The 25,727-nt window shown below is 48.2% G+C and overlaps 1 protein-coding gene across 1 annotated transcript; it reads left to right on the forward strand.

Moving 5' to 3' along the window:
* Positions 1-4,909: 4,909 nt before the first annotated feature.
* LOC140417911 (uncharacterized) lies at positions 4,910-25,128 on the forward strand. Its single transcript, XM_072501344.1, has 4 exons — positions 4,910-5,779; positions 7,473-9,200; positions 17,734-17,892; positions 20,079-25,128. Exons 2-4 carry the CDS (start codon positions 7,882-7,884, stop codon positions 20,863-20,865), a joined length of 2,265 nt encoding a protein of 754 aa, XP_072357445.1. The 5' UTR covers positions 4,910-5,779; positions 7,473-7,881; the 3' UTR covers positions 20,866-25,128.
* The last annotated feature ends 599 nt before the right edge of the window (positions 25,129-25,727 follow it).

Here is a 25,727-nt window from a genome sequence, read left to right on the forward strand (position 1 = left end):
GAAACCGGAGCACCCGGAGGAAACCCACGCACACACGGGGAGGATGTGCAGACTCCGCACAGACAATGACCCAAGCCGGAATTGAACCTGGGACCCTGGAGCTGTGAAGCAATTTGCTATCCACAATGCTACCGTGCTGCCCCTAAAATTATTGAATAAGCATTTTTTCATGGACTGATGTCGGAAGGTTTACCACGAGCCTGGAGTCGAACCTAGAATTTTTTGATCCGTAATCAGGTGCGTTATCCATTGCGCCACTGGCCCATAGGCCAGTGCAGCTTTGTTTCCCAAAGCTGCAAATCCCAGTCCCACACACTCCCCTTCCCGCAAATTCACCACGATGGTTTCAAGGTCACCAATACTGAGAAACTGAATTCCAGAGTATTAATTGAATTGAAATTTTACCAGGTACACTAACAAATCCATCAGTGTGAGGGCAGGATAGAAATTGCTCCCATTCTCTCCTGCTGCTCCATGATCAGTAAAGTGAGTTAAAGATAATTTCTCCTGAACAAATCCACCAGTGTGAGTACAGGACTACAGGGAATCATGGGAGCAAAGTCTGGAGGGAGAAGCCTAGCGACTGGTTAGAGTTTTAATTGAGAGGTCAGTATTGTGACACAGTGAGTAGCACTGCTGCCTCATGGCGCTGAGGTCCCAGGTTTGATCCTGGCTCTGGGTCACTGTCCATGTGGAGTTTGCACATTCTCCCCGTATTTGCGTGGGTTTCGCCCCCACAACCCAAAGATGTGCAGGGTAGGTGGATTGGCCACGCTAAATTGCCCCTTAATTGGAAAAATTGAATTGGGCACACTAAATTTAGAAAGAAAAAAATTGAGCACGGGGTGGATTTCGTGTCTCGTGTCTCTCCGGAACCTTCCTTCACAAGAGCCCCAGGAACAGCCGGGAATCTCTAACAAGTGTTTAACTGAGTGCTGGAAGACGTCACACTTTCAAAAGAGAGCGGCTCCTGATTGGCTCACAGTAAATCAGGTGACTCATTTCCTTAACCGTTTTATTCCTCTGCTCACCGGAGTAAATTCTCAGCTACATTTTATAAGGTAAGAGGCTTTTTTTCTCACAGTTACTTGAAGGTAGCTAGCTAGATTTAATATTGTTAAGAAGTGGAGCGGAGGCGAGCGGTTGGACAGGCAGCATCTTGGGAAGGTAAGCGGGTAAACGGTGAATCTGAGGGTTAGACTGGGGAGAAACTGAAGAGGGACGTCACTGGAGGGCTGTGATTAGGTTGGCCAAGAGAGGAACTGCTGGTAAGTAGTGGTGACTGGTAAGTAGCTTTTCTTCTCATTGTGTCTTTTTTGTTTGTTTTTCATTTGTTTTTTTTTGGCATTGTAGTTGTAGAAGTTAACCGAAGGTTGAAGACATGGCAGGAGATCCCAGACCCGTGTCATGCTCCTCTGTACGATGTGGGAGTTCAGGGACACGTCCACTAACCATGGCTCCTTCACGTGCAAGAAGCGTGTCCAGCTGCAGCTTCTGTTAGACCACTTGACGGCTCTGGAGCTGCGGATGGACTCACTTTGGAGCATCCGCGATGCTGAGGACGTCGTGGATAGCACGTTTAGCGAATTGGTCACACCGCAGGTGAAAATTACTGAGGGAGATAGAAAATGGGTGACGAAAAGACAGAGCAAGAGTAGGAAGGTAGTGCAGGTGTCCCCTGCGGTCATCTACTTGCAAAACAGGTATACCGTTTTGGATACTGTTGAGAGAGTTGGTTCACTAGAGGAAGGCAGCAGCAGCCAGGTTCATGGCACAGTGGCTGGCTCTGCTACGCAGGAGGGCAGGAAGAAGAATGGCAGGGCTATAGTAATAGGGGTCTCGATCGTAAGGGGAATAGACATGCGGTTCTGCGATGCAATCAAGACTCCAGGATGGTATGTTGCCTCCCTGGTGCAAGGGTCAAGGATGTCTTGGAGCGGCTGCAGGACATTCTGGGGGGGGGGGGGGGGGGGGGGAGAGGGTGTCGTGGTGCACATAGGCACCAACGAAATAGGTAAAAAACGGGATGAGGTCCTACAAGCTGAATTCAGGGAGTTAGGAGTTTATAAAAAGTAGGATCTCAAAGGTAGTAATCTCAGGATTGCTTCCAGTGCCACGAGCTGGTTAGAGTAGGAATGTCAGGATAGATAGGATGAATGCATGGCTTGAGAGATGGTGCAAGAGGGAGGGATCCAAATTCCTGGGGCATTGAAACCGGTTCTGGGGAGTAGGGACCAGTACAAACCAGATGGTCTGCACCTGGGCAGGACTGGAACCGATGTCCTAAGGAGGGTGTTTGCGATTGCTGTTGGGGAGAGTTTAAACTAATGTGGCAGGGGGATGGGAACCGATGGGGCCAGAAACAAAAAGGTGTAAGGGGGAAAATGTAAGGCAGAGAAGCCATAGTCAAAAATCAAAAAGGGACACAGTACAGGGTACAATTACTGAGGAGAGTGTGAAAAGGGAGGTGGTCAATGCAGGATTGAGGGTGTTGTACCTAAATGCGCACAGTATATGGAACTAGGTAAATGAGCTTGTTGCGCACATTGAAATTGGCCGGTGCGATGTTGTGGGCATCACAGAGATGTGGGCTGCAACAGGATCAGGGCCGGGATCTAAATATCCAAGGATATATGTCCTGTCGAAAGGACAGGCAGATGGACAAAGGGGGCGGGGTTGCATTGTTCGTAAGGAATGAAGTTAAATCAATAGCAAGGAGCGACATAGGGTCAGAAGGCATAGAATTTCTGTGGAATATCTGAGGAATCACAATGGTAAAAAGACCCTGATGGGAATTTTTTTTTAAATTAAAAAATAAATTTAGGGTACCCAATTCGTTTTTTTTCCAATTAAGGGGCAATTTAGGGTAGCCAATCCAGCTTCTCCCTCATGTTTTTGTAGTTACCCTTATTTAATTGCAATACCGTTACATCTGATTGCAACGTCTCCCTCTCAAACTCTATCATATTGTGGTCACGGGGGCGCAGTGGTTAGCACTGCTGCCTCACGGCATCAAGGTCCCAGGTTCGATCCCGGCCCTGGGTCACTGTCCGTGTGGAGTTTGCACATTCTCCCCGTGTCTGCGTGGGTTTCACCCCACAACCCAAAGATGTGCAGGGCAGGTGGATTGAACACACTAAATTGCCCCTTAATTGGAAAAAATGAATTGGGTACTCTAATTTTTTTTTTAAAAGGTTGTGTCTGACAAATCTGTTAGAGTTCTTTGAGAAGGTAACAAGGAAGTTAGACAAAGGAGAACCAGTGGACGTGATTTATTTAGGTTTTCAAAAGGCCTTTGACAAGGTGCCGCATGGGAGACTGTTAATTAAGTTAAAAGCCCATGGTGTTAAGGGTAAGATCCTGGAACGGATAGAGGATTGGCTGACTGGCAGAAGGCAGAGTCCTTGTTCACAATTCTCTTAAGGTTAATGTGCAGGTTCAGTCGGCAGTTAAGAAGGCAAATGCAATGTTAGCATTCATGTCAAGAGGGCTAGAATACAAGACCATGGATGTACTTTGGAGGCTGTATAAGGCTCTGGTCAGACCCCATTTGGAGTATTGTGAGCAGTTTTGGGCCCCGTATCTAAGGAATGATGCTCTGGCCTTGTAAAGGGTCCAGAGGAGGTTCACAAGCATGATCCCGGGAATAATGAACTTGTCATATGAGGAACGGTTGAGGACTCTGGGTCTGTACTTGTTGGAGTTTAGAGGGATGAGGGGGGATCTTATTGAAACTTACAGGGTACTGCGAGGCCTGGATAGAATGGATGTGGAGAGGATGTTTCCACTTGTATGATAAACTAGAACCAGAGGACATAGCCTCAGACTAAAGGGATGATCCTTTAAAACAGAGATGAGGAGGAATTTCTTCAGCCAGAGGGTGGTAAACCTGTGGAACTCTTTGCTGTGGAGGGCAAATCACCGAGTGTCTTTAAGATAGAGATAGATAGGTTCTTGATTAATAAGGGGATCAGGGGTTATGGGGAGAAGGCAGGAGAATGAAGATGAGAAAAATATCAGCCATGATTGAATGGTGGAGCAGACTCGATGGGCCGAGTGGCCTAATTCTGCTCCTATGTCTTATGGTCCAGGATAGAAATTCCCCCCATTCTCTCCTCCAGTTCCAGGATCAGTAAAGTGAGTTAAAGATAATTTTGGGCAGCACGGTGGCGCAGTGGGTTAGCCCTGCCTCACGGCGCCGAGGTCCAAGGTTCGATCCCGGCTCTGGGTCACTGTCCGTGTGGAGTTTGCACATTCTCCCCGTGTTTGCGTGGGTTTCGCCCCCACAACCCAAAAGATGTGCAGGGTAGGTGGATTGGCCACGCTAAATTGCCCCTTAATTGGAAAAAAATCAATTGGGTACTTTAAATTTATTTTTAAAAAGATAATTTCGGGCAGCATGGTGGCGCAGTGGTTAGCACTGCTGTCTCATGGCGCCGAGGTCACAGGTTCAATCCCAGCCCCAGGTCACTGTCCGTGCGGAGTTTGCACATTCTCCCCGTGTTTGCGTGGGTTTCGCCCCCACAATCCAAAGACGCGCAGGCTAGATGGATTGTCCACACTAAATTGCCCCTTAATTGGAAAAAAAAGTGTACTCTAAATTTATTATTAAAAAAAGATAATTTCTCCTGAACAAATGCATCAGTGTGAGTGCAGGATAGAAATTGCCCCATTCTCTCCTCCCGCTCCAAGATCAGTGAAGTGCACATTTGCCGCTTATCCGCCTCCTTCCCGCCTGAAGATGAGCCGCACTGCGCATGTCCACAACACCGTGCCCGGAGAGTGATTGACGGCAGCTCCGGACCAATAGGAAGAGGGGGCGAAACTGAAGGACCGAGCGGGATACGGCTGGTCCTCCAACCAATCAGAGTGAATGAGGGGCGGGGGGCGGACTGTGACGGAGGCTTGCGCAGTGCGGGTAATGGCGATCGGGCTTTTTTGTTTAGAAGCAAAGTGAGTGGAGCCGCGAGCGGGGCGGGGCGGGAAGGACTGGAGGCAGCGGAGTGACCGGGGAGGCGTCATAAACACCCAGAGGAGGCGTCATAAACACCCAGAGGAGGCGTCATAAATACCAGAGGAGGCCTCATAAACACCAGAGGAGGCCTCATAAATACCAGAGGAGGCCTCATAAATACCAGAGGAGGCTTCAGAAACATCCAGAGGAATCTTCACAAATACCAGAGGAAGCTTCACAAATACCAGAGGAGGCTTCACAAATACCAGAGGAGGCTTCAGAAACATCCAGAGGAGGCTTCACAAATACCAGAGGAGGCCTGATAAATACCCGAATTTGTTCACCTGAGGAAGGAGCAGTGCTCCGAAAGCTAGTGTTTGAAACAAACCTGTTGGATTTTAACCTGGTGTTGTAAGACTTCTTACTGTGCTCACCCCAGTCCAACGCCGGCATCTCCACATCATAAATACACAGAGGAGGTTTCATAACACCCAATGGGGGCTTCATAAATACCCAGAGGAAGCTTCATAAACACCGAGAGGAGGCTTCAGAAACACCAAAGGAGACTTCATATACACCCAGAGGAGGCTTCATAAACACCAGAGGAGGCTTCATAAATACCCAGAGGAGGCTTCATAAACACCAAAGGAGACTTCATATACACCCAGAGGAGGCTTCATAAACACCAGAGGAGACTTCATATACACCCAGAGGAGGCTTCATATACACCCAGAGGAGGCTTCATAAATACCCAGAGGAGGCTTCATAAACACCAGACAAGGCCACGGTGGAAACTTCGGACCCCAAATACGAAGCCAGCTTTTTGTAAGTAAATCACTATTTGGCTCATCCCCTAAAATTTTCAGAATATCCTGGAAAAAATACTTTATTTGAAGATTGAAGGTCACAAAGTAAATCGAAACTATTGGCAGAATATAAAATTTTACCCCTGTTATTGGAAGTATTCAATTGGTGGAAATAACTTGCATTGTCAGGATGTCCGGGGTTCAGTCCTGGATGTGATTAACAGCAGAATCTAAACCCCTGCAGTCATTCGGGGAGATGGTGGAGCAGTGGTATTAGTGCTGAACTTGTCACCCAGGAATTCGGACTAATAGAAACATGGAAAATAGGAGCAGGACAAGGCTATCTGATCCTTCGAGTCTGCTTCGCCATTCATTATGATCATGGCTGATCACCCCCCACATCCTTTGTTCCCCTTTGCTTGAAGTGCTATATCTAATTGCTTCTTGAAAACATTAACTGTTTCTTGAAAACTGGGAATAGCAGAGAAGCTGCTGAAATTTAAAGTCCAGTCATTGATTAACTGTTGTTTACGAAGGGATGGATTAGTGATTCACTGTCCACACACACAGCAGGTAAACAGCCTCCCCTCAGTGCGAACTCGCTTTTGTTTACACAGGGATGACAGAGTGAATCCCTTACACACTGAGAGCAGGCGAACAGCCTCTCCACTGTGTGGCTGCAGCGAGGAGTTTGTACCTCAGACAGGTATTAAGATTACTTCCTATAATCCCCACATTTGGGTGGTTTCTTCCCGATGTGACTGCATTTGTGTTTGAACAGGCCTGTTGATCAGATGAAGCCTTGTCCACACAAACACCACGTGTACAGTTTCTCTCCTTTGTGACTGATCCTTTCTCCTCCCACATTAAAAAACTGATGACATTCAGCTCCTGGTGAACCCAGTGACTCCTAACTTGATTTTTGGTTTGAGCTTCCCACTTGTAAATTCTCCCCTTCTTCTACCTGTAAAATGAATGGGCAGCACGGTGGCACAGTAGTTAGCACTGTTGCCTCACAGCGCCAGGGACCCCAGGTTCAATTCCGACCATGGGTCACTGATTGTGGAGTTTGTACGTTCTCCCCGTATCTGTGTGGGTTTCCTCCAGGTGCTCCGGTCTCCTCCCACAGTCCTAAGATGTGCAGGTTATGTGGATTGGCCATGCCAAATTGGTTCATTAGTGTCCAGTAGGTTAGGTTATGGGGTTACAGTGATAGGGCAGGAGAGTGGACATGGGTGGAGGGCTGTTTCGAAGGGTCGGTGCAGACGCAATGGGCTGAATGGCCTCCTTCTGCACTATAGGGATTCTATGATTCTATGAATTTAGATCAGGAAAAAGGGAGTGTGGAAGAACCCACATAAAAACACAGGCAGGTTAGGAAATTTAACTGAATGAATATGGATGTTGGTGGGTGGGTGGAGCTTCGGGGTCCCCGTGACCAGGAGAGAAAATCATTGATTTTATTGTCAGTCTGCAGACAGGAGCTGGAGAACTGAACCCAGGCAGAGGAGAGGGAGGGAGAAAACTGGGAGCGGAGGAAAGAAATGGTGAGATGGGTTTGGATTTCCGCCCAGGGAGGAGGGAGAGTGTGTGGGACGGGGATTTACAGCTTTGGGGGAACAAGGGAGAAAAAATGTTTCAGAGAAATTAGAATTGTCTGTTCCGAATTTCTATCCTGTACTTCACCATTGTACTACTTTCTTTGTTTACAGGGTGTTAGGAGGGGAGAATTTGCAGACAGAAATCTCAAAACAAACATCACGTCAAGATTTAAAAGAATCACTCGATTCATCAGCACTTGAATGTCATCAGCCTTTCAATGTAGAAGGAGAAATGTTTGTCTGTTCTCTTTGTGGGAAAAGTTTTCAAACATCAGTGTGACTGGAAAAGCATCGAGACCCACACAACACACACCCGAGTGATAGTGTTCCAGTGAACTGACTGTGGAAACATCAGTGTGACTGGAAAAGCACCGAGACCCACACAACACACACCCGAGTGAGAGTGTTCCAGTGAACTGACTGTGTAACTCGCAGCGAGGAGAGACTGTACACTTGTTCTGTGTGTGGCCGAGGCTTCCTCTGATTGCCCAACTTGGAGAGACACGAGGAGACCCAAAACATGGAGAAACCGTGGAAATGTGGGGACTGTGGGAAGGGATACAGATCCCCATCTGTGCTGGAAATTCATCGACGCAGTCACACTGGGGAGAGGCCGTTCACCTGCTTTCACTGTGGGAAGGGATTCACTCAGTTATACCACCTGCAGTCACATCAGCGAGTTCACACTGGGGAGACGCCATTCACATGCTCTCAGTGTGGGAAGGAATTCACTCGGTTCTCCCACCTGCAGTCACACCAGCGAGTTCATACTGGGGAGAGGCCATTCATCTGCCCTCAGTGTGGGAAGGGATTCAGTGAGTTGTCCAACATGCAGAGACACAAGCGAGTTCACACTGGGGAGAAGCCATTCACCTGCCCTCAGTGTGGGAAGGGATTCAGTCACTTATCCAAGCTACAGTCACACCAGCGCATTCACACTGGGGAGAGGCCGTTCACCTGCTTTCAGTGTGGGAAGGGATTCGGGGATTCATCCACCCTGCAGACACATCAGCGAGTTCACACTGGGGAGAGACCGTTCACCTGCTCTCAGTGTGGGAAGGGATTCAGTCGTTCATCCACCCTGCACACACACCAGCGAGTTCACACTGGGGAGAGGCCATTCACCTGCTCTCAGTGTGGGAAAGGATTCAGTTATTCATCCACTCTGCGGAAACATCAGCGAGTTCACACAGGGGAGAGACCGTCTACCTGCTCCGTGTGTGGGAAGGGATTCACGCAGTTATCCCACCTGCGGGTACATCAGCGAGTTCACACAGGGGAGAGGCCATTCACCTGCTCCCAGTGTGGAAAGGGATTCATTGATTCATCCCACCTATTGCGACATCAGCGAATTCACACTGGGGAGAGGCCGTTCACCTGCTCTCAGTGTGGGAAGGGATTTACTCAATTATCCAACCTGCAGACGCACCAGCGAGTTCACACAGGGGAGAAGCCATTCACCTGCTCCCAGTGTGGAAAAGGATTTCCTCAATTATCCACCCTGCAGACACACCAGCGAGTTCACACTGGGGAGAGGCCGTTCATCTGCTCCCAGTGTGGGAAAGGATTCAGTGATTCGTCCAACCTATTGAGACACCAGCGAGTACACACCGGGAAGTGGCCATTCACCTGTTCTCAGTGTGGGAAAGGGTTCAGTGATTCATCCACCCTGCAGACACACCAGCGAGTTCACACTGGCGAGAAGCCGTTCACCTGCTCTCAGTGTGGGAAAGCATTTACTCAATTATCCAACCTGCGGAGACACCAGCGAGTTCACACTGGGGAGGGGTCATTCACCCCTCAATGTGAGACTGGATTGCATGTTTCATCGGACCTGCTGTGACACCAACAATTTCACAATTGATAACAGGGGTTGGATTCTGCTGTTATTGTTTCTGCTCTACACCCAGGACTGCATTTTGTTCATTCTGACAGGTGGTCAGTGGGGATGGTCGGAGGGTTTCTTTCTGCTGGACTGGCCGGTCTCACCACTTTGCCTCCAGTGGACTGATGCTCTTTGAGCCTTGTTGCTAATACCTGGCTTCAAATTGTACAAGGATCACAGAGTGAAAGGGTGTTTGGAAGATTGAAGATATTTAATTTCCATTTCTGTTTGGAACCCCCAAAGCGTGCCACGTTGCCATGGAGACAGGCCCTGGTGGTCACATGGTTCTTTTGTTTAATTTATCTGCGTGTTCCTCACAAAAATGCATATCCGGGTATGAGGGGCAAGTTGTCTGAGGTGGACTGGGAAACTGATGGGAGACAGGGAATACAGAATATTTAAGGAATTATTACATATTTACCAGGGGGTTGGTGAGCTCAATTGGCTGGACGGCTGGTTCGTGATGCAGAGCAAGGCCAACAGTGCGGATTCAACTCCCCTACCAGCTGGGGTTATTCGCGAAGGTCCCGCCTTCTCAACCAGGCCCAGGCCTGAAGTTATATCACCTCCAGTCAACTCTCTGTCAAAGACGAGAGCAGCCTATGGTCCTCTGGAATTTTTGCGACTTTTATTTCACATATATACAACAAATATAGATTCCTCCAAGGAACAAAAATCCAACAGGAAAAGTGATGCAACCGTGGCTGACAAGAAAAGTTAAATATTCCATTAGATCAATGGAAGAGGCTCAAGACGTAAAAATAATAGTAAACCTGAGGATTGGGAACTTATTTTAGAATTCTGCAAAGGAGGACCAAGAAACTGAGAGAGAGAAGAAATAGAATATCAGAGCAAACTGGCGAGAAACATAAAAACTGACTGAAAGCTTCTACTGGTATATGAAAAGGAAATTTGGTTGTGCCATGTAGGTGGAGGTCGCATGTTTGGTGGCTCCTCCCAGAGCCGTCTTTCAAGGCCTTTTTAGTCTAGTTTTCAGTGAAGATTTGTTCGTGAGGGGCTGTGGGAAGTTTTGGGGCACTTATAGAATGCCAGAAGCCGGCAAGAAGAATCTGTGGAAGAAGGCAGCGAGCGAAAGTCGAAGGGTGCAGCAGGCGGAAAGATGGCAGGAGTGAGCACGTCGGGTGAGGCCGCAGACATTACGGTGGTGAAGATGACAGAGGTGATGGCTGTTCTCGAAGCATTTCAAAAAGCATCACATGTCGATGATGGCCTTGTTTAAGGCATGGGTGGGAGAGACACTTGCCCTGGTGAAAGAGGAGTTGGTGAGAACTTCGACAACAGTGCGGGAGCAGGGGGAGAAAATGAAAGGGATAGAGGAGGCCTTGTCACGGCATAGTGACCATCTCACCTCGGTGGATGAGGAGCTGCGGAAGGTGGCAACGATTAACAGAGGGCTGGGAGCCAAGGTGGAAGACTGAAGTGGGGGAGGGGGCTCTGGCAGGGGCCATCACGCTAGCAAACGTAATGTTGGCTAGTGAATGGGAGCGATTTGGGGGAGGGGTCATGACCATTGGAACCTGATTGGGCAGGTTTCGAGGTGTGAATGGTGAAGGACTGCGACCGATACTGAGTTTTCAAAAGGAAGTGTACGGAGGTGTTGTTGGGAACGGGCTGCGGGGCGGCAGTGACAAGAGCCAGGGCAGGGTCCTGCTTGTGAAGCAGGACCTGGAAGGATGGTAAGGGCGGGGAGGCGTGAGAGACCCCCGGTCAGAATGGTGGCATGCAACATACGAAGGTTGGGGGGCCGGTGAAGAGAGCGCTGTGACAAGAGACCACCTGAGGGTAAGGGAGTAGATGAGGCTGAGGAAGGAGTGGGTGAGCCGGGTGTCCCATCCTCTCTTTGATAGCGGGGGGGTGGGGGGGGGGTGGAATTGGAATATGGTTCTGGACCCGAGGATGGATAGGTCAAGGCCACATAATGACAGCACCACCTAAAGCTGCAGACCGGCTGTCCAACCTATCGGAATTTCTCTCAACGGAGAAAATCAAATGCACCATCCGTGGTCGGAAGACAACTTCCGCAAAACGTGGGAGCCATTCACCCGATTGTTCCGGGACTTGTCTGTGGCCAGCAAACTGAGTAGCCAGGAGCTAGGTCAAGGTAGCCAAGACGCAGTAGGAGAGAGGGGGGAGAGGGAAGACCTGGGGAACAAGAAAGTGCAGCCAAACCCAGCGAGAGAAAAAGGAGGGGGGGGAAACAATGGAGGGAGAAAAGAGAGGGGAATACAAGCGGGGTAGAAAACACAGGAGAAGACAACAGCCACAGCAAGACGAAAGAAAAAGAAGGAATGGTCCAAAGTCGAAGCTCATGCAAATAAATAATAAGAAACTGACCGAAATGTAAATAGCATTAGGGACACCACCCAGGTGCCCGCCCACTTGTAAAAAAAAACGTTCTCATTGTGTGTGTATTTGTATTTACATGTAGAACAAAAGCCAATAAAAACATTTAAAATAGAGAAACATAATGAGGATAAACCATTGTATTAGAAAGACATTTAACAAAATTGCAACAATTAAGTAACTATAGTGAGGTTAATGTCTAGCCGTGACGCAAAAGCTTTCGCCATGAGAAAGTACATAGAGAAATTAGCTTATGTTGGGGGGGGGGGGGGCATAATTAATCTTGAGAAAATGATTAATGTTTAATTAACTAATCACTTTTTAAGTGATTGATACCATTTTAGACACATCAGGAAGCCTCAGCTGAGAATTAGAACCAATGACAAATAAACAGGGGACTAAACTATAAATAAGGATTTCCTCAAGAGTAAGATCGTATCATCAATTATTGTTCCGAATTCTTGCTTTCTGGAATTCTTGAAGCATCTGTTAATTATTTTCTGTTTTAAGTGATTTCTCTTTATCTTTTCTTTATGTTTATGTTTTAATGTTTTTTGCTATGCCTTGACAAGTTTATGTATTATTTTGATCTACATTTTGATGCAGTTTCTATGCAAGTGTAAGTGAATATTTAGCAATAAAAGCATGTTTTGGACACCTCCAATCAACCGGACTGTTTACCCTTATTTGGAAGATAAAATAAGAGATAACAATTTAGCGAGCAACGGAGGAGATACCGAACATCTTACCGAAGTATCGGCAGCGGATTGGCAAAAAAAGAGGTAAAAGACCAACAGATCTGTGATCGCTTGTACTCGGGTGACTCCCTACACTCTTCAATGGGATCATTGGCCGATCTACCTCAGCTCCGTTTTCCCACACTATCCCCCATATCCCTCAACGTCTACAATATCCAGAAACCTATCAATCTGTGTCTTGAAAATACTTGGATGACTGAGGCTCTAAAATCCTCTGGTAGAGAATTCCAAACCTTCACCACACCCTCAAGTAAAGAAATCCATCCTCATCTCAGCTTTCCATTTTCCTGCCAGTTCTCCATAACCCTCGCCACCTGCATCAGAAATCTGTGTTTTGGGGGGGGGGGGGGGGGGGGGGTAGCTGCTTTACCGCAGGTTCTGGTGCCACTCACCTATAATCTGACACTTATCCTGATCCTGATTGCCTGGCTCTCATCTAACTATTCCTTGAATTAATATTTGTGATCATGACTCTGGAGGACCTCGGGAATCGGTCTGGTAAGATTGTGCCAAAGAAAGTCAAGAAATCCGTTGGTAGATCCGCAGGTGGATTCAGTGGGGCCGGAGCCGCCTTATCAAGCTGGCGGCCTGACTCTCGGGAGGTCTCACGACCCTGCGATCACCGGGGCTCTCTCAGAGACGGCGAAAATGAAGACTGCCGTCATGCTCCGTGTTATTGACCAGAGGCTGAGTGCTGACTCAATGTCTGTGCTCATGAAACCCAGCTGCAGAACTCCATGAAGAGGCTGCCAACACCTCCAAACCATGTCACTCCCTATGTCAATTTGCTCAGGCACATCAGTCTCTCTGCCTGATGTGAAGTGTTCGTTCAACGTCTCCTGGCTCCACCCACAGATTGCCTCTTTGTCCCTAATGGGAACACTATTCTTGATCTGATGAAAGATCATGCTGACCTGAGACATTAATTCTGTTTCTCGCCACAGACGCTGCCCGACATGCTGAAGATTTCCAGCATTTGTGTTTATTTAAATCACAGCAGTCCAGGTGGTGTCTAACCAGGATTTTATATATCTCAGTGCTACTCCAGCCACACAGATTCCAGAAATCTTTATCTACAAACAGAACAGACCAGAAGAAATAGGAACAGGAGTCAGCCATTCAGCCCTTGAGCTGCTCCGCCATTTAATAACACTCTGATCTAACACTCACTAAGTCCACCTTCCTACCTTCCCTCAGTAACCCTTAATTCCCCTACTGATTAAAAACATATCGGCGTCAGCCTTGCAACTGAGCAAGGACTCAGCCTCCACATTTCCTGGGGTAAATGATTCCAAAATTCACAACTTTTAAAAAATATAAATTTAGAGTACCCAATTATTTGTTTTCCAATTCAGGGGCAATTTAGAGTGGCCAATCCACCTAATCTGCACATCTTTGGGTTGTAGGGATGAGACTCACGCAGACACGGGGAGAATGTGCAAACTCCACATGGACAGTGACCCGGGGCTGGGGCTGGGGCCGGGGCCGGGACTGAACCCAGGTCCTCAGCACCGTAGGCAGCAGTGCTAATCACTGCGCCACTGTGCTGCCCCAAGATTCAACTCTTTGAGAGAAGAAATTCTTTCCTCATTTGGCAGTCCTCCATGCCCAGAAGCATCCTAGTGAACCTCCTCTGTATTGCCTCCAATGATAATATATCTTTCCTTCAATATAGGGACCAAAACTGTACGCAGTGTTCTAAATATGGCCTCTCTGGTGGTATGTACAATTGCAGCAACACCTCTTTACTTTAATAATCCAGCCCCCTTGAAATAAAACATTATGAACTATAGGATCAGAATCACAGAATAGTGCAGAAGAGGCCCCTCAGCCCATTGAGTCTGCATAGATGCACAAAGGACACCTGACCTGTCTAGCCAATCCCATTTGCCAGCACTGGGCCCACAGCCTTGACTGTTATGACGGGCCAAGCGCTCAACCAGATACTTTTTAAAGGATGTGAGGCAACCCGCCTCCACCACCCTCCCAGTCAGTGCATTCCAGACCATCACCACCCTCTGGGTAAAAAAGTATTTCCTCAAATCCCCCCTAAACCTCCTACCCCTCACCTTGAACTTGTGTCCCCTCGTGACTGCCCCTTCAATTAAGGGGAACAGCTGCTCCCTACCCACCCTGTCCATGCCTCTCATAATCTTGACACCTCGATCAGGTCGCCTCTCAGTCTTCTCTGCTCCAGCAAAAATAACCCAAGCCTATCCAACCTCTCCTCATAACTTAAATGTTCCATCACAGGCAACATCCTGGTGAATCGTCACTGCACCCCCTCCAATGCAATTGCATCCTTCCTATAATGTGGCAACCAGAATTGCACACAGTTCTCCAGCTGTGACCTCACCAAAACTCTATACAACTCCAACATGACCTCCCTGCTTCTGTAATCTATGCCTCGATTGAAAAAGGCAACTGTCCCATATGCCTTTTTCACCACCTATTAACCTGCCTTTCTGCCTTCGGAGATCTACGGACAAACACGTCAAGGTCCCTTTGTTCCTCGGACCTACCCAGTGTCGGGCCCTTCATTGAATACTTCCTTGTCACATTATCCCTTCCAAATTACTCCTTCCAAAGTGTATCACCTCACACTTTTCAGGGTTAAATTCCATCTGCCATTTTTCTGCCCATTTGACCATCCCGTCTCTATATCTTCCTGTAACCCAAGACACTCAACCACAACTGTTAACCACCCGGCCAATCTTTGTGTCATCCGCAAACTTACCGATCCTACCCCCACATAGTCATCTAAGTTGCTTGTATAAATGACAAACAATAGGGGACCCAGCACAGATCCCTGTGGTACACCACTGGTTTCCAGTCACTATAGCAGCCATCTGACATCACCCTCTGTCTCCTACAGCTGAGCCAATTGTTAATCCACCTTATCAAGTTACCCTGTACCCCACGTGCATTTGCCTTCTTTATAAGTTTCCCATGCGGGACCTTGTCAAAGGTTTTGCTGAAGTCCATGTAAACTACATAAACTGTACTACCCTCACCTGCACACCTGGTCACATACTCAAAATATGCAATCAAATTTGTTAGGCATGACCTCCCTCTGATCAAACCATGCTCACTGGATTGAACATTCTGGATTCTCCTTCAGTGTACCCGAACAGGTGCCCTAGTGTGGCGACTAGGGGATTTTCATAGTAACTTCATTGCAGTGTTAATATAAGCCTACTTGTGGCAATAATAAAGATGATGATGATGATTCCTTGTTTCATAGGTGACAAAATTAATTGATGTGGGAAAGGCTCTGGATGTCGTCTGCATGAACTTTAGTAAGGCTCATGACAGACTGGTACAAAAGGTAAAGTCGCATGGGATTCAGGGTGTGCTGGCTAGATGTAAAGAACTGGTTTGTCAACAGGAGACGGAGAGTAGCAGTGGAATGGAGTTTTTCAGAATGGAGATCGGTAACTAGTGGTGTTCCACAGGGATCAGTGCTCGGACCACTGTTCTTTGTAATATCTATATAAATGATCTGGGGCAGCACGGTGGCGCAGAGGGTTAGCCCTGCAGTCTCTTGGTGCCGAGGTTCCAGGTTCGATCCCGGCTCTGGGTCACTGTCCGTGTGGCGTTTGCACATTCTCCTCGTCTTTGCGTGGGTTTCGCTCCCACAACCCAAAGATGTGCAGGCTAGGTGGATTGGCCATGCTAAATTGCCCGTTAATTGGTAAAAATGAATTGGGTACTCTAAATTTATTTAAAAAAAATTTTTTTTTTTAATGATCTGGAGGAAAATGTCGATGGTCTGATTAGCACATTTGCTGATGACACTAAGGTGGAGTTGCAGATAGTGAAAGGGACTGCCAGAGAATACAGCAGAATATAGATAGATTGGTGAGTTGGGCAGAGAAATGGCAGATGGGTGTTCAATCTGCACAAATGCGAGGTGATGCACTTTGGAAGATCAAATTCAGGTGTGGATTATACAGTAAATTGCAGAACCATTAGGAGCATTGACATACAGACAGATCTGGGCGTTCAGGTCCATAATTCCATGAAAGTGGCAATGTAGGTAAGGTGGTCAAGAAGGCATGCAGCATGCTTGCCTTCATCGGCTGGGGCACTGACTACAAGAGTTTGCACGTCATGTTACAATTGTATAAAACTTCAGTTAGGCCACATTTGGAATATTGCATGCAGTCTGGTCGCCACACTACCAGAAGGACGTGGATGCTTTGGAGAGAGTGCAAAGGTTTACCAGAATGTTGCTGGGTCTGGAAGGTGTTAGCTATGAGGAGAGATTGAATAAACATGGATTGTTTTCGTTGGAAAGACGGAGGCTGTGGGGAGACCCAATTGTGGTCTACAAAATTACAAGAGGTGTAGACAGGGTGAATAGTCAGAATCTTTGTCCCGGGTGGAAGACTCAATTACAAGGGGGCTCAGGTTCAAGATGAGAGGGGGGAAAGTTTAGGGGAGATGCGCGGGGAACGTTTTTCACATAGAGGGTGGTGCGTCTGGAACACGTTACCAGCAGAGGTGCTGGAGGAAGGCACCATAGCAATGTTTAAGATGCATCTTGATAAGACATATGAACGGGCCGGGGAATTTAGGCAATAAGTAGTAGGTCGGAATCAGGATCGGTGAAGACTTGGTGGGCCGAAGGGCCTGTGTTGCAATGTTCTTTGTTTCCATTTGGCTCTGGGGCCGCCCTCGTCATTTATAAACCCCGCCCCCCGACACTGACGTCTAAACTGACACGTCACAATGCACGGGGAATGATTGACGGCAGCACCGGAACAATAGGGGAAGGTCCTCCAACCAGAGAATGAGGAGGCGGGACTGAGCGGAGTGAAGCATGCGCAGTGTGATTAATGGCGACACAGAAAAGGTTCTTTCTCGGATCCACAAACCATGAAGGTGGTAATGGCGAGACGGAGGGGGAGATGGATCAGGCGGGCCGTTAGACACGTTTTGTAAACATGCTATATAAACCGAAAACCCGGAAAAATAATCTACCGGTACCCGAGCGGGGCCTGCAGCTTTCTCACAGACGGGACAAAGCGGCCGCCATTTTTATTGGGAACCAGCAGAGGTGCGCAGGCGCACACCTTTATTGGGGGCACCAGCAGCAAAGCGCGGGTCAGTCGCCATCATTGTTGGGGGCAGACTGCATGCAATATTCCAAATGTGGCCTAACTGAAGTTTTATACAATTGTAACATGACGTGCAAACTCTTGCCCCGGCCGATGAAGGCAAGCATGCTGCATGCCTTCTTGACCACCTTACCTACATTGCCACTTTCATGGAATTATGGACCTGAACGCCCAGAACTGTCTGTTCAGAATGTCCACCAAACTGTTTCACTCTGAGTTACAAATTCTTATTTATTTGGCAGGACAACGGTATATGTCCAGGGCAGTGACAATAATTCGTATTTATATTGTGACTTAAACAGAATAAAACTTTTAAGACTTTCAGAGAAACGTGACAAAGTAACAATTGACACTGAGCCCACTGAGACATTAGATTTTAAGGAGAATCTTAATGAAGGAAAGTGAGTTAGAGTCAAGAGAGGTTTAAATTGGAAATGCCAGAGATTGAGGCCTTGGCAACTCCGTTATGGTGGAGAAATTTAAATCAGGAATGCTCAAGTGTCTGGAATTAAGTGAGCAGAGATCTCAAAGGTGTGTGTGTGTGTGGAGGTGATTACAGAGATCGAGTGATCAGGACCATGGAGGAAAAGAAGAATGAGGTATTTAAACTTTTTGTGCGTTTTAAAATTAAGCATGGCGGCGCAGTGATTAGCACTGTCGAGGAATCGATTTTGATCCTGGTCCCAGGTCACTGTCTGTGTAGAGTTTTTTTAATATAAATTTAGAGTACCCAGTTCATTTTTCCAATTAAAGGGCACATCTTTGGGTTGTGGGGGTGAAACGCATGCAAACACGGGTAGAATGTGCAAACTCCACAGGGACAGTGACCCAGAGCCGGGATCGAACCTGGGACCTCGGCGCCGTGAGGCAGCTGTGCTAACCACTGCACCATGCTAACCACTGCGCCACTGTCCATGTACAGTTTGCACATTCTTGCCATGTCTGCGTGGGTTTCACCCCCATAACCCAAAAATGTGCAGTGTAGGTCAATTGGCCACGCTAAATTTCCCCTTAATTGGTAAAATAGAATTGGGTACTCTAAATTTATTTAAAGAAAAAAACAACAAAAAATTAAGAATAATCTGGTCTCAGGGTAACCAAGGACGGGATGGTGGTTTCCGTAGCAGATAAAAAGACACTAAGGCGGAGTCAGGCTATGTTACTGAAGTGGAAATAGGTGATATTGATGATGATGTGGATGGATGTGTTTGGAAACTTATCTAAGGGTGAAATATTTCATGGTTGTGAACAGTCTGCTTCAGCCTCACATTAAAAAAAACAAATTTAGAGTACCCAATTAGATTATTTTTCCAATTAAGGGGCAATTTAGCGTGGCCAATCCACCTAACCTGCACATATTTTGGGTTGTGGGGGCGAAACCCACGCAGAGACGGGGTGCAAACTCCACACAGACAGTGACCCAGAGCCAGGATCGAACCTGGGACCTCGGCACCGTGAGGCAGCAATGCTAACCACTGCGCCACCGTGCTGGCCTTCAGCCTCACAGTTGACAGGGGTGGAGTTGGTGGCGAGAGAGTGGAGTTTGTGGAGGAGACGGAAGGGAACTGGTTCAGCCTTCTCAATGGCTGGTTTAGCACACTGGGCTAAATCGCTGGCTTTTGAAGCAGGCCAGCAGCACGGTTCAATTCCCGTAACAGCCTCCCCGAACAGGTGCCGGAATGTGGCGAGTAGGGGCTTTTCACAGTAACTTCATTGAAGCCTACTTGTGAAAATAAGCGATTTTCATGTTTAAATAGTGGAAATTTCTGCTCCTCCAGTACTGGATGTCACACAGGTTCAGACAGTGTGTGGCTTGGAGTAAAACCTGCAGGTGATGGTTGTCACATACATCTGCTGTCCTGCTCCATCCAGGTGGCGGAGGTTCAGGGTTTAGGAGATTCTGTCAAATTGTGAATCAGTTGTAGGTTGAGAAAATGCCTCTCCATTGCCCCCTGTCACTCCCACCCCCTTTGTTTTCTCTCTCTCTCACTTTCCCTCATTCTTTCTCTCTGTCTCTCTCTCTTTTTCTATCTCTGTGTCTCTCACATAGAATTCTCTAGCCCAGAGGGTTGTGGATGATCCACCAATGAATATATTGAAGGCTGAGATGGTGAGATTTTAGGTCACTCAGGAAGTCAAAGGACAGAGAGCTAACGGGAAAGTGGGATTGAAGACTGAGATCAACCACAATCGTGTTAAATGGCAGAGCAGGTTTGACGGGCCGAATGGTCTACTTCTGCTCCTATTTCTTGTGTTCTTGCAGAGGCCCAAGTCTTGTGTGGGCTCAGGCCGGGCGGCAGGTTCCCTTCCCTGAAGGACATTAACAAACTAGTTCACTTTATACAAAAGATGCAGCAGTTTTCGTGGTCACTTTTTCCAGTGCCGGCCCCACAAGTTACCAGATTCATTCAGCTCAATTTCACAACCTGCCTTTGTGTTTCTGTGGGTTCTCTCTCACTACTTTTTTTTTGTTTTAAATCAATTTGACAGAATGTTACAAGGGGAAGATGTGCAGTCAGGAAACTCAAACCAAACATCACATCAGGATCTGAGGTTCGCCCAATTTATAATAACGTGAATATTGGTGAATTTTGAACATGGAAGGAAAAAGCTCCGTACACAGTGAGGAGAAACCATGGGAATGTGAGGAGGGATTCAGATCCACATCTCAACTGGAAACTCGTCATCCCAGACACTCTGGGGAGAGGTCATTCACTTGCTCTGATTGTGGGAAGAGATTCTCTCGATCATCCAGCCTGCTGCAACACCAGCGAGTGCACACCGGGGAGAAACCATTCAACTGCTCCGTGTGTGGGAAGGGGTTCGCTCAGTCATCCAACCTGCTGAGACACCAGCGAGTTCACACTGGGAAGAGACCATTCATCTGCTCAGAGTGTGGGAAAGGATTCATTCGGTCATCTGACTTGATGACACACCAGCGGGTTCACACTGACGAGAGACCATTTAAATGTCCAGACTGCGGGAAGTGCTATAAAGGTTCCCAGGCCCTGATACTCCATCAACATGTTCATACTGAGGAGAGACCTTTTAAATGCCCAGACTGTGGGAAATGCTTTAAAAGTTCCGGGGAACTGATGCGCCATCAACGTATTCACACTGACGAGAAACCGTTTAGGTGCTCTTACTGCGGGACAGGGTTCAAGACATCATCTGACCTCACTGTACACCAGCGAATTCACACTGGGGAGAGGCCGTTCACCTGCTCCCTGTGTGGGAAGACATTCACTCAGTCGTCCAGCCTGCTGACTCACAAGCGAGTTCACACTGGGGAGAAGCCGTACACCTGCCCCAAGTGTGGGAAGGGATTCACTCAGTCATCCAACCTGATGAGACACCAGCGAATTCACAAGTAACTAAGTGAGTTGTCTTTGCTGTTAATCACATCCAGGACTGATCCTTCTTCATTGGGTGTGTTTCTGCTGATGTTAATAAATTTCAACCCAGTTACATGGGCTAGTATTCTGGATAGTCCTCAGGAAACTAAGGAAATTCTGCATGTCCACATTAACTCTTACCAACTTTTACAGATGCACTATAGAAAGCATCCAATCTGGCTGCATCACAGCCTGGTATGGCAACTGCTCGGCCCAGGACCGCAAGAAAGTTCAGAGAGTCGTGAACACCGCCCAGTCCATCACACGAACCTGCCTCCCATCCATTGACTCCATCTACACCTCCCGCTGCCTGGGAAAAGCGGGCAGTATAACCAAACAACCCTCCCACCCGGCTTACTCACTCTTCCAACTTCTTCCATCGGGCAGGAGACACAAAAGTCTGAGAACACGCACGAACAGACTCAAAAACAGCTTCTTCCCCGCTGTTACCAGACTCCTAAACGACCCTCTTATGGACTGACCTCATTAACACTACACCCCTGTGTGCTTCACCTGATGCCGGTGTTTATGTAGTTACATTGTGTACCTTGTGTTGCCCTATTATGTGTTTTCTTTTCATGCACTTAATGATCTGTTGAGCTGCTCGCAGAAAAATACTTTTCACTGTACCTCGGTACACGTGACAATAAACAAATCCAATCCAATAAAAATTAAATACATCAGCTTTGTTTTAACACACGTAATTAATCTTTTTAACACCTCAAACATAAGTTAGTTCCATTTGAAGGGCTCTCCTCCCCTGTCTCCTCCATTCTCATCTCCAAGAACAAGTGTGAGGAGTTCATAGAGATTCTTTGTCACTAGGATTGAGACAATCCGATCAGCTGCCTCTGCTACTTCCCTCCCTTCCACTAGCCCAACGGGGCTAAACTCTCTCTGAAAAACCCCTATATGAGCCGTGAACTCGCATCTATCTCCGGTTTCTCTCCTATCTCCTGTCATGTCCTGTTCAATCTCATCTTGTTTCCTGCCTTCTGCTTCGTTGACCCTATTCTCATTAAACTGCTGACCATCCAACTTCCCCACATTAACTGATATTGTTAATAGTTCTCTCTCACTTCTGGTGCTGCTCCTCTCACTTTCAAAAACATCTATTTTTATTCAAGGCATTTTACAGATATACAGAGATATCAGAGCAAAATCCAACAGACAAAAACTCAAGTCAACCGCAGCAACTGATGACAAGCCTACTCCCCCCCCCCCCCCCCCCCCCCCTCGGCCGAAGCAAAGGAAATACATGGAGCCATGCCTTAATAAACGGCTTCCACCTCAGGATTAACACCTCCTCCGCTCCCCTTGTGGCGAACTTAACCTTTCCCAAATGAAGGAATTCTGCTAGGTCGCTCATCCACACTCCCGTCTTTGGCAGCTCCGAGTCCCGCAGCTCACCAAGTCCGCCTCCAGGCCATCAGGGAAGCCAAGGCCAAAACATCGCCTTTCTCTCCCCGCCTGGACTCCTGGCTCTTCCGGCACTCCAGATATCGCCACTTCCGGACTCGGGGCCACTCCTACGTCCAAAGGAGGAGACACCCGAGAACCCCTGTCAGAACCCCCTCAGCCTTGGACACGCCCAGCACACCTATCCTCTACCCCTGCGCCGCCAGGTTGGTTCAATGCACCACCTTAAACTGGATGAGACTTAACCTCACACACAAGGACACGTTCACCCTCCGCAGGGCTTCCTTCCGCAGGCTGGCCTCAACTGCCCCCACACCCCCGCCCACTTCCTCCTCCCATTAGCGCCTAACTCCCTCCACCGGAGTGCCCCCCTCTCCATCAGCTCTCTTTAAATGACTGACACTCTCCCCTCCCCAATCTCATCTTTGGACAACAGCTTATTCTCTAACATCGGAGATGGCAGCCCCAGGAATGACGGCATCTCTTTCCTCACAAAGTCCCTCACCTGTAGGTACCTGAGCCGATTCCCCTTAGGCAACTAACTGATATGTTTCCTCAAGCCCTTCCAGGCCTGCAAATGTATCCGCGACAAACGACTCCCTGAAGCACTCTATCCCCACCTGCTGGCCACTCCCGGAACCTCGCAACAAGCCCTGCCAGCACAGACCTATGATTATCGCGTATCGGTGCCCACAGAGACATACCTTCCAACCTTTTTAAAAATAAATTTAGAGTACCCGATTCTTTTTTTCGAATTGAGGGGCAATTTAGTCTGGCCAATTGACCTGCACATCTTTTTGGGTTGCGGGGGTGGGACCCACGCAGGCACAGGGAGAATGTGCAAACTCCACACGGCCTGTGACCCGGGGCCGGGATCGAACCTGGGACCTCGGCGCCGTGAGGCAGCAGTCTAACCACTGCATCACCGTGCTGCCCCTCACATGCCTTCCAGCCTGAAATGTTGCATGCACTAGTTCCAAATACGCAACGCTAAGACCACCACCAGGCTCACGGAATCCTGGACCAGGAAGAATGGGAGGGGCGCTAACAACTGTACCCTCAAACGTGAACTCCCCCCACGCGTTGCCTCCATTCGTCTTCAAATAAATCCCTCCTCCACTGCCCATTTCCTGCCCATTGCGATAGTCGCAGCCCAGTAGTAATTCAACAGACTTAGCAATGCCAGCCCCCCCTCGCTCCCTTTCCAAAAACACCCGCCGGGTTTTTCCCGCCCACACGAACCTCAAAATCAACTCATTCATCTTCCGAAAAAAGGACTTGGGAACAGGATTGGGAGGTTCTGGAACACAAACAAGAACTTCCGAAATACCGAAACCTCCCACCCACCACCCGGGCGGAATGGAAACACGCCTAGCCCTCTGGCATTAATCGGAACACCTCGCTTTTCCCCATGTTGAATTTATACGCAGAGAAACGGCCAAATTCCCTCAGGATCTCCATAATCCTATCAAAGCTCTCCACCGGGTCTGAGATAGAAAACAAAAGATCATCTGCATACAACAAAACCCTATGCTGGACCCTCCCCCATTCAATTCCTCTCCAACCCCTCGACGCCCTGAGCGGCATTGCCAACGGCTCTGTCGCCAGAGCAGAAAGCAGCGGGTGGAGTGAGCACCCCTACCGCGTCCCCCAATTCAAACCGAAGTATTCTGAACGCGTCCTGTTTGTCCCAACACGAACCTTCAGCGCCCTGTACAGCAGCCAAACCCAACCCACAAATCCCTGCCCAAACCCGAACCAGCCCAGCACCTCCAACAAGTATGCCCATATGACCCGATCAAAAGCCTTCTCCGCGCCCACTGCCACCACCACTTCTACTCCCTGCTCCGAGGGCATCATAATTACATTGAGCAACCTGCGCACATTTGTCGACAGCTGCCACCCCTTCATAAACCCCATCTGGTCCTCTCCTATCACACCCGGCACACAGTCCTTCATCCGCAACGCCAACACTTTCGGCAAGAACTTTGCAGCCGGAGCGGCATGTGACGCAGTGGTTAGCGCTGGGACTGCGGCGCTGAGGACCCGGGTTCGAACCCCGGCCCTGGGTCACTGTCTGTGTGGAGTTTGCACATTCTCCCCGTGTCTGCGTGGGTTTCACTCCCACAACCCAAAGATGTGCAGGTTAGGTGGATTGGCCACGCTAAATTGCCCATTAATTGGAGAAAAAAATAATTGGGTACTCTATAAATTTATTTGAAAAAACCTTGCATCCACATTCAACAGTGAAATCGAGCGGTAAGACCCATGCTGCTCCGGGTCCTTATCCTTCTTTAAAATTGCTGGAGGGAAAATTCTGTGTTTTACATTGCATGCCGAATATGTTTTACAATATAGACCGCATTCTTAACTATGTTGAGAAATTATATCTGACCCGGCAGCTCGATGTATTTTCTGTGTCTTCTGCTGAAAATAGCAGCCCTCTGTGCAAAACAAATAAATCTTTAACCAGGTGCATCCTTCGAGGCAATGAACCATTGACAAACTTTGCCCAATGTCTGCATTGTTTTAAGCTATCTACAACTGCAAGAGGAAGAGGCCCTAGGTTACGAACTAATGACCATTTATGGCATGGACTGCGATAATGGAGAATTGACTAGTTGCATGTAATGAATTGTGACGCAAATAAAGCTGATGGGTTGTATGTAAATGCAGTTACAAAGTAATTCCGCCCTTTGAATCTGTATATTAACCCAATGTTAACCCTAGCTCAAGCGAGAAAGTGCGCTGACAAAGACTGCGGAGTCTAGGGCCTTTCTCCCAGAGCTCTGATATAATAAACTGCTTCTTTACTCATTCAAAGGTCTGCGTGTGAATATTTTTACCCAACAAAATGAACAAGATGGACGCCTGCGACAATGTTGGGGGGAGCACCCGCCTTACCCTCGACTCATTCTCCACCCTCACAAGCAGGGGCATCACCTTAGTAAACCCATCCAGTCCTGGGCCTTCCCAGCCTGCATCAAACCGGCGCAGTTGGTCACCGCCCTCAGCCCAATTGGGGGTCCTCAACCCCTGCACCTTCTCCTCCCCCACCCTCAGAAACTCCAGCCCTTCCAAGAAACGCCTCATACCCTCTTCCCCAGGCAGAGGATCTGACATACAGCCTTCTTTAAAAGGCCTCAAAAAAGCCATGCACCCTCCCCTCCAGTTCTGACACCACCTTGCCTCTCTCATCCCTCACCTTTCCAATCTCCCTTGCCATGGCCTGCTCCCTCATTTGCTGGGCCAACATCCTGCTCACTTTTCCCCCATACTCATAAACTGCCTCTCCGGCCTTCCATAATCTCTCCACCGCCTTTCCCGTGGACACGAACCCAAACTCCATCTGGAGCCTCTGTCTCTTTCTCTGGTGCAACCGAGTACCTCTGGTCCACCATCAAAATATCATCCACTAGCCT

Source organism: Scyliorhinus torazame, chromosome 5 (assembly GCF_047496885.1).
Source record: "Scyliorhinus torazame isolate Kashiwa2021f chromosome 5, sScyTor2.1, whole genome shotgun sequence".
Classification (NCBI taxonomy): domain Eukaryota; kingdom Metazoa; phylum Chordata; class Chondrichthyes; order Carcharhiniformes; family Scyliorhinidae; genus Scyliorhinus; species Scyliorhinus torazame.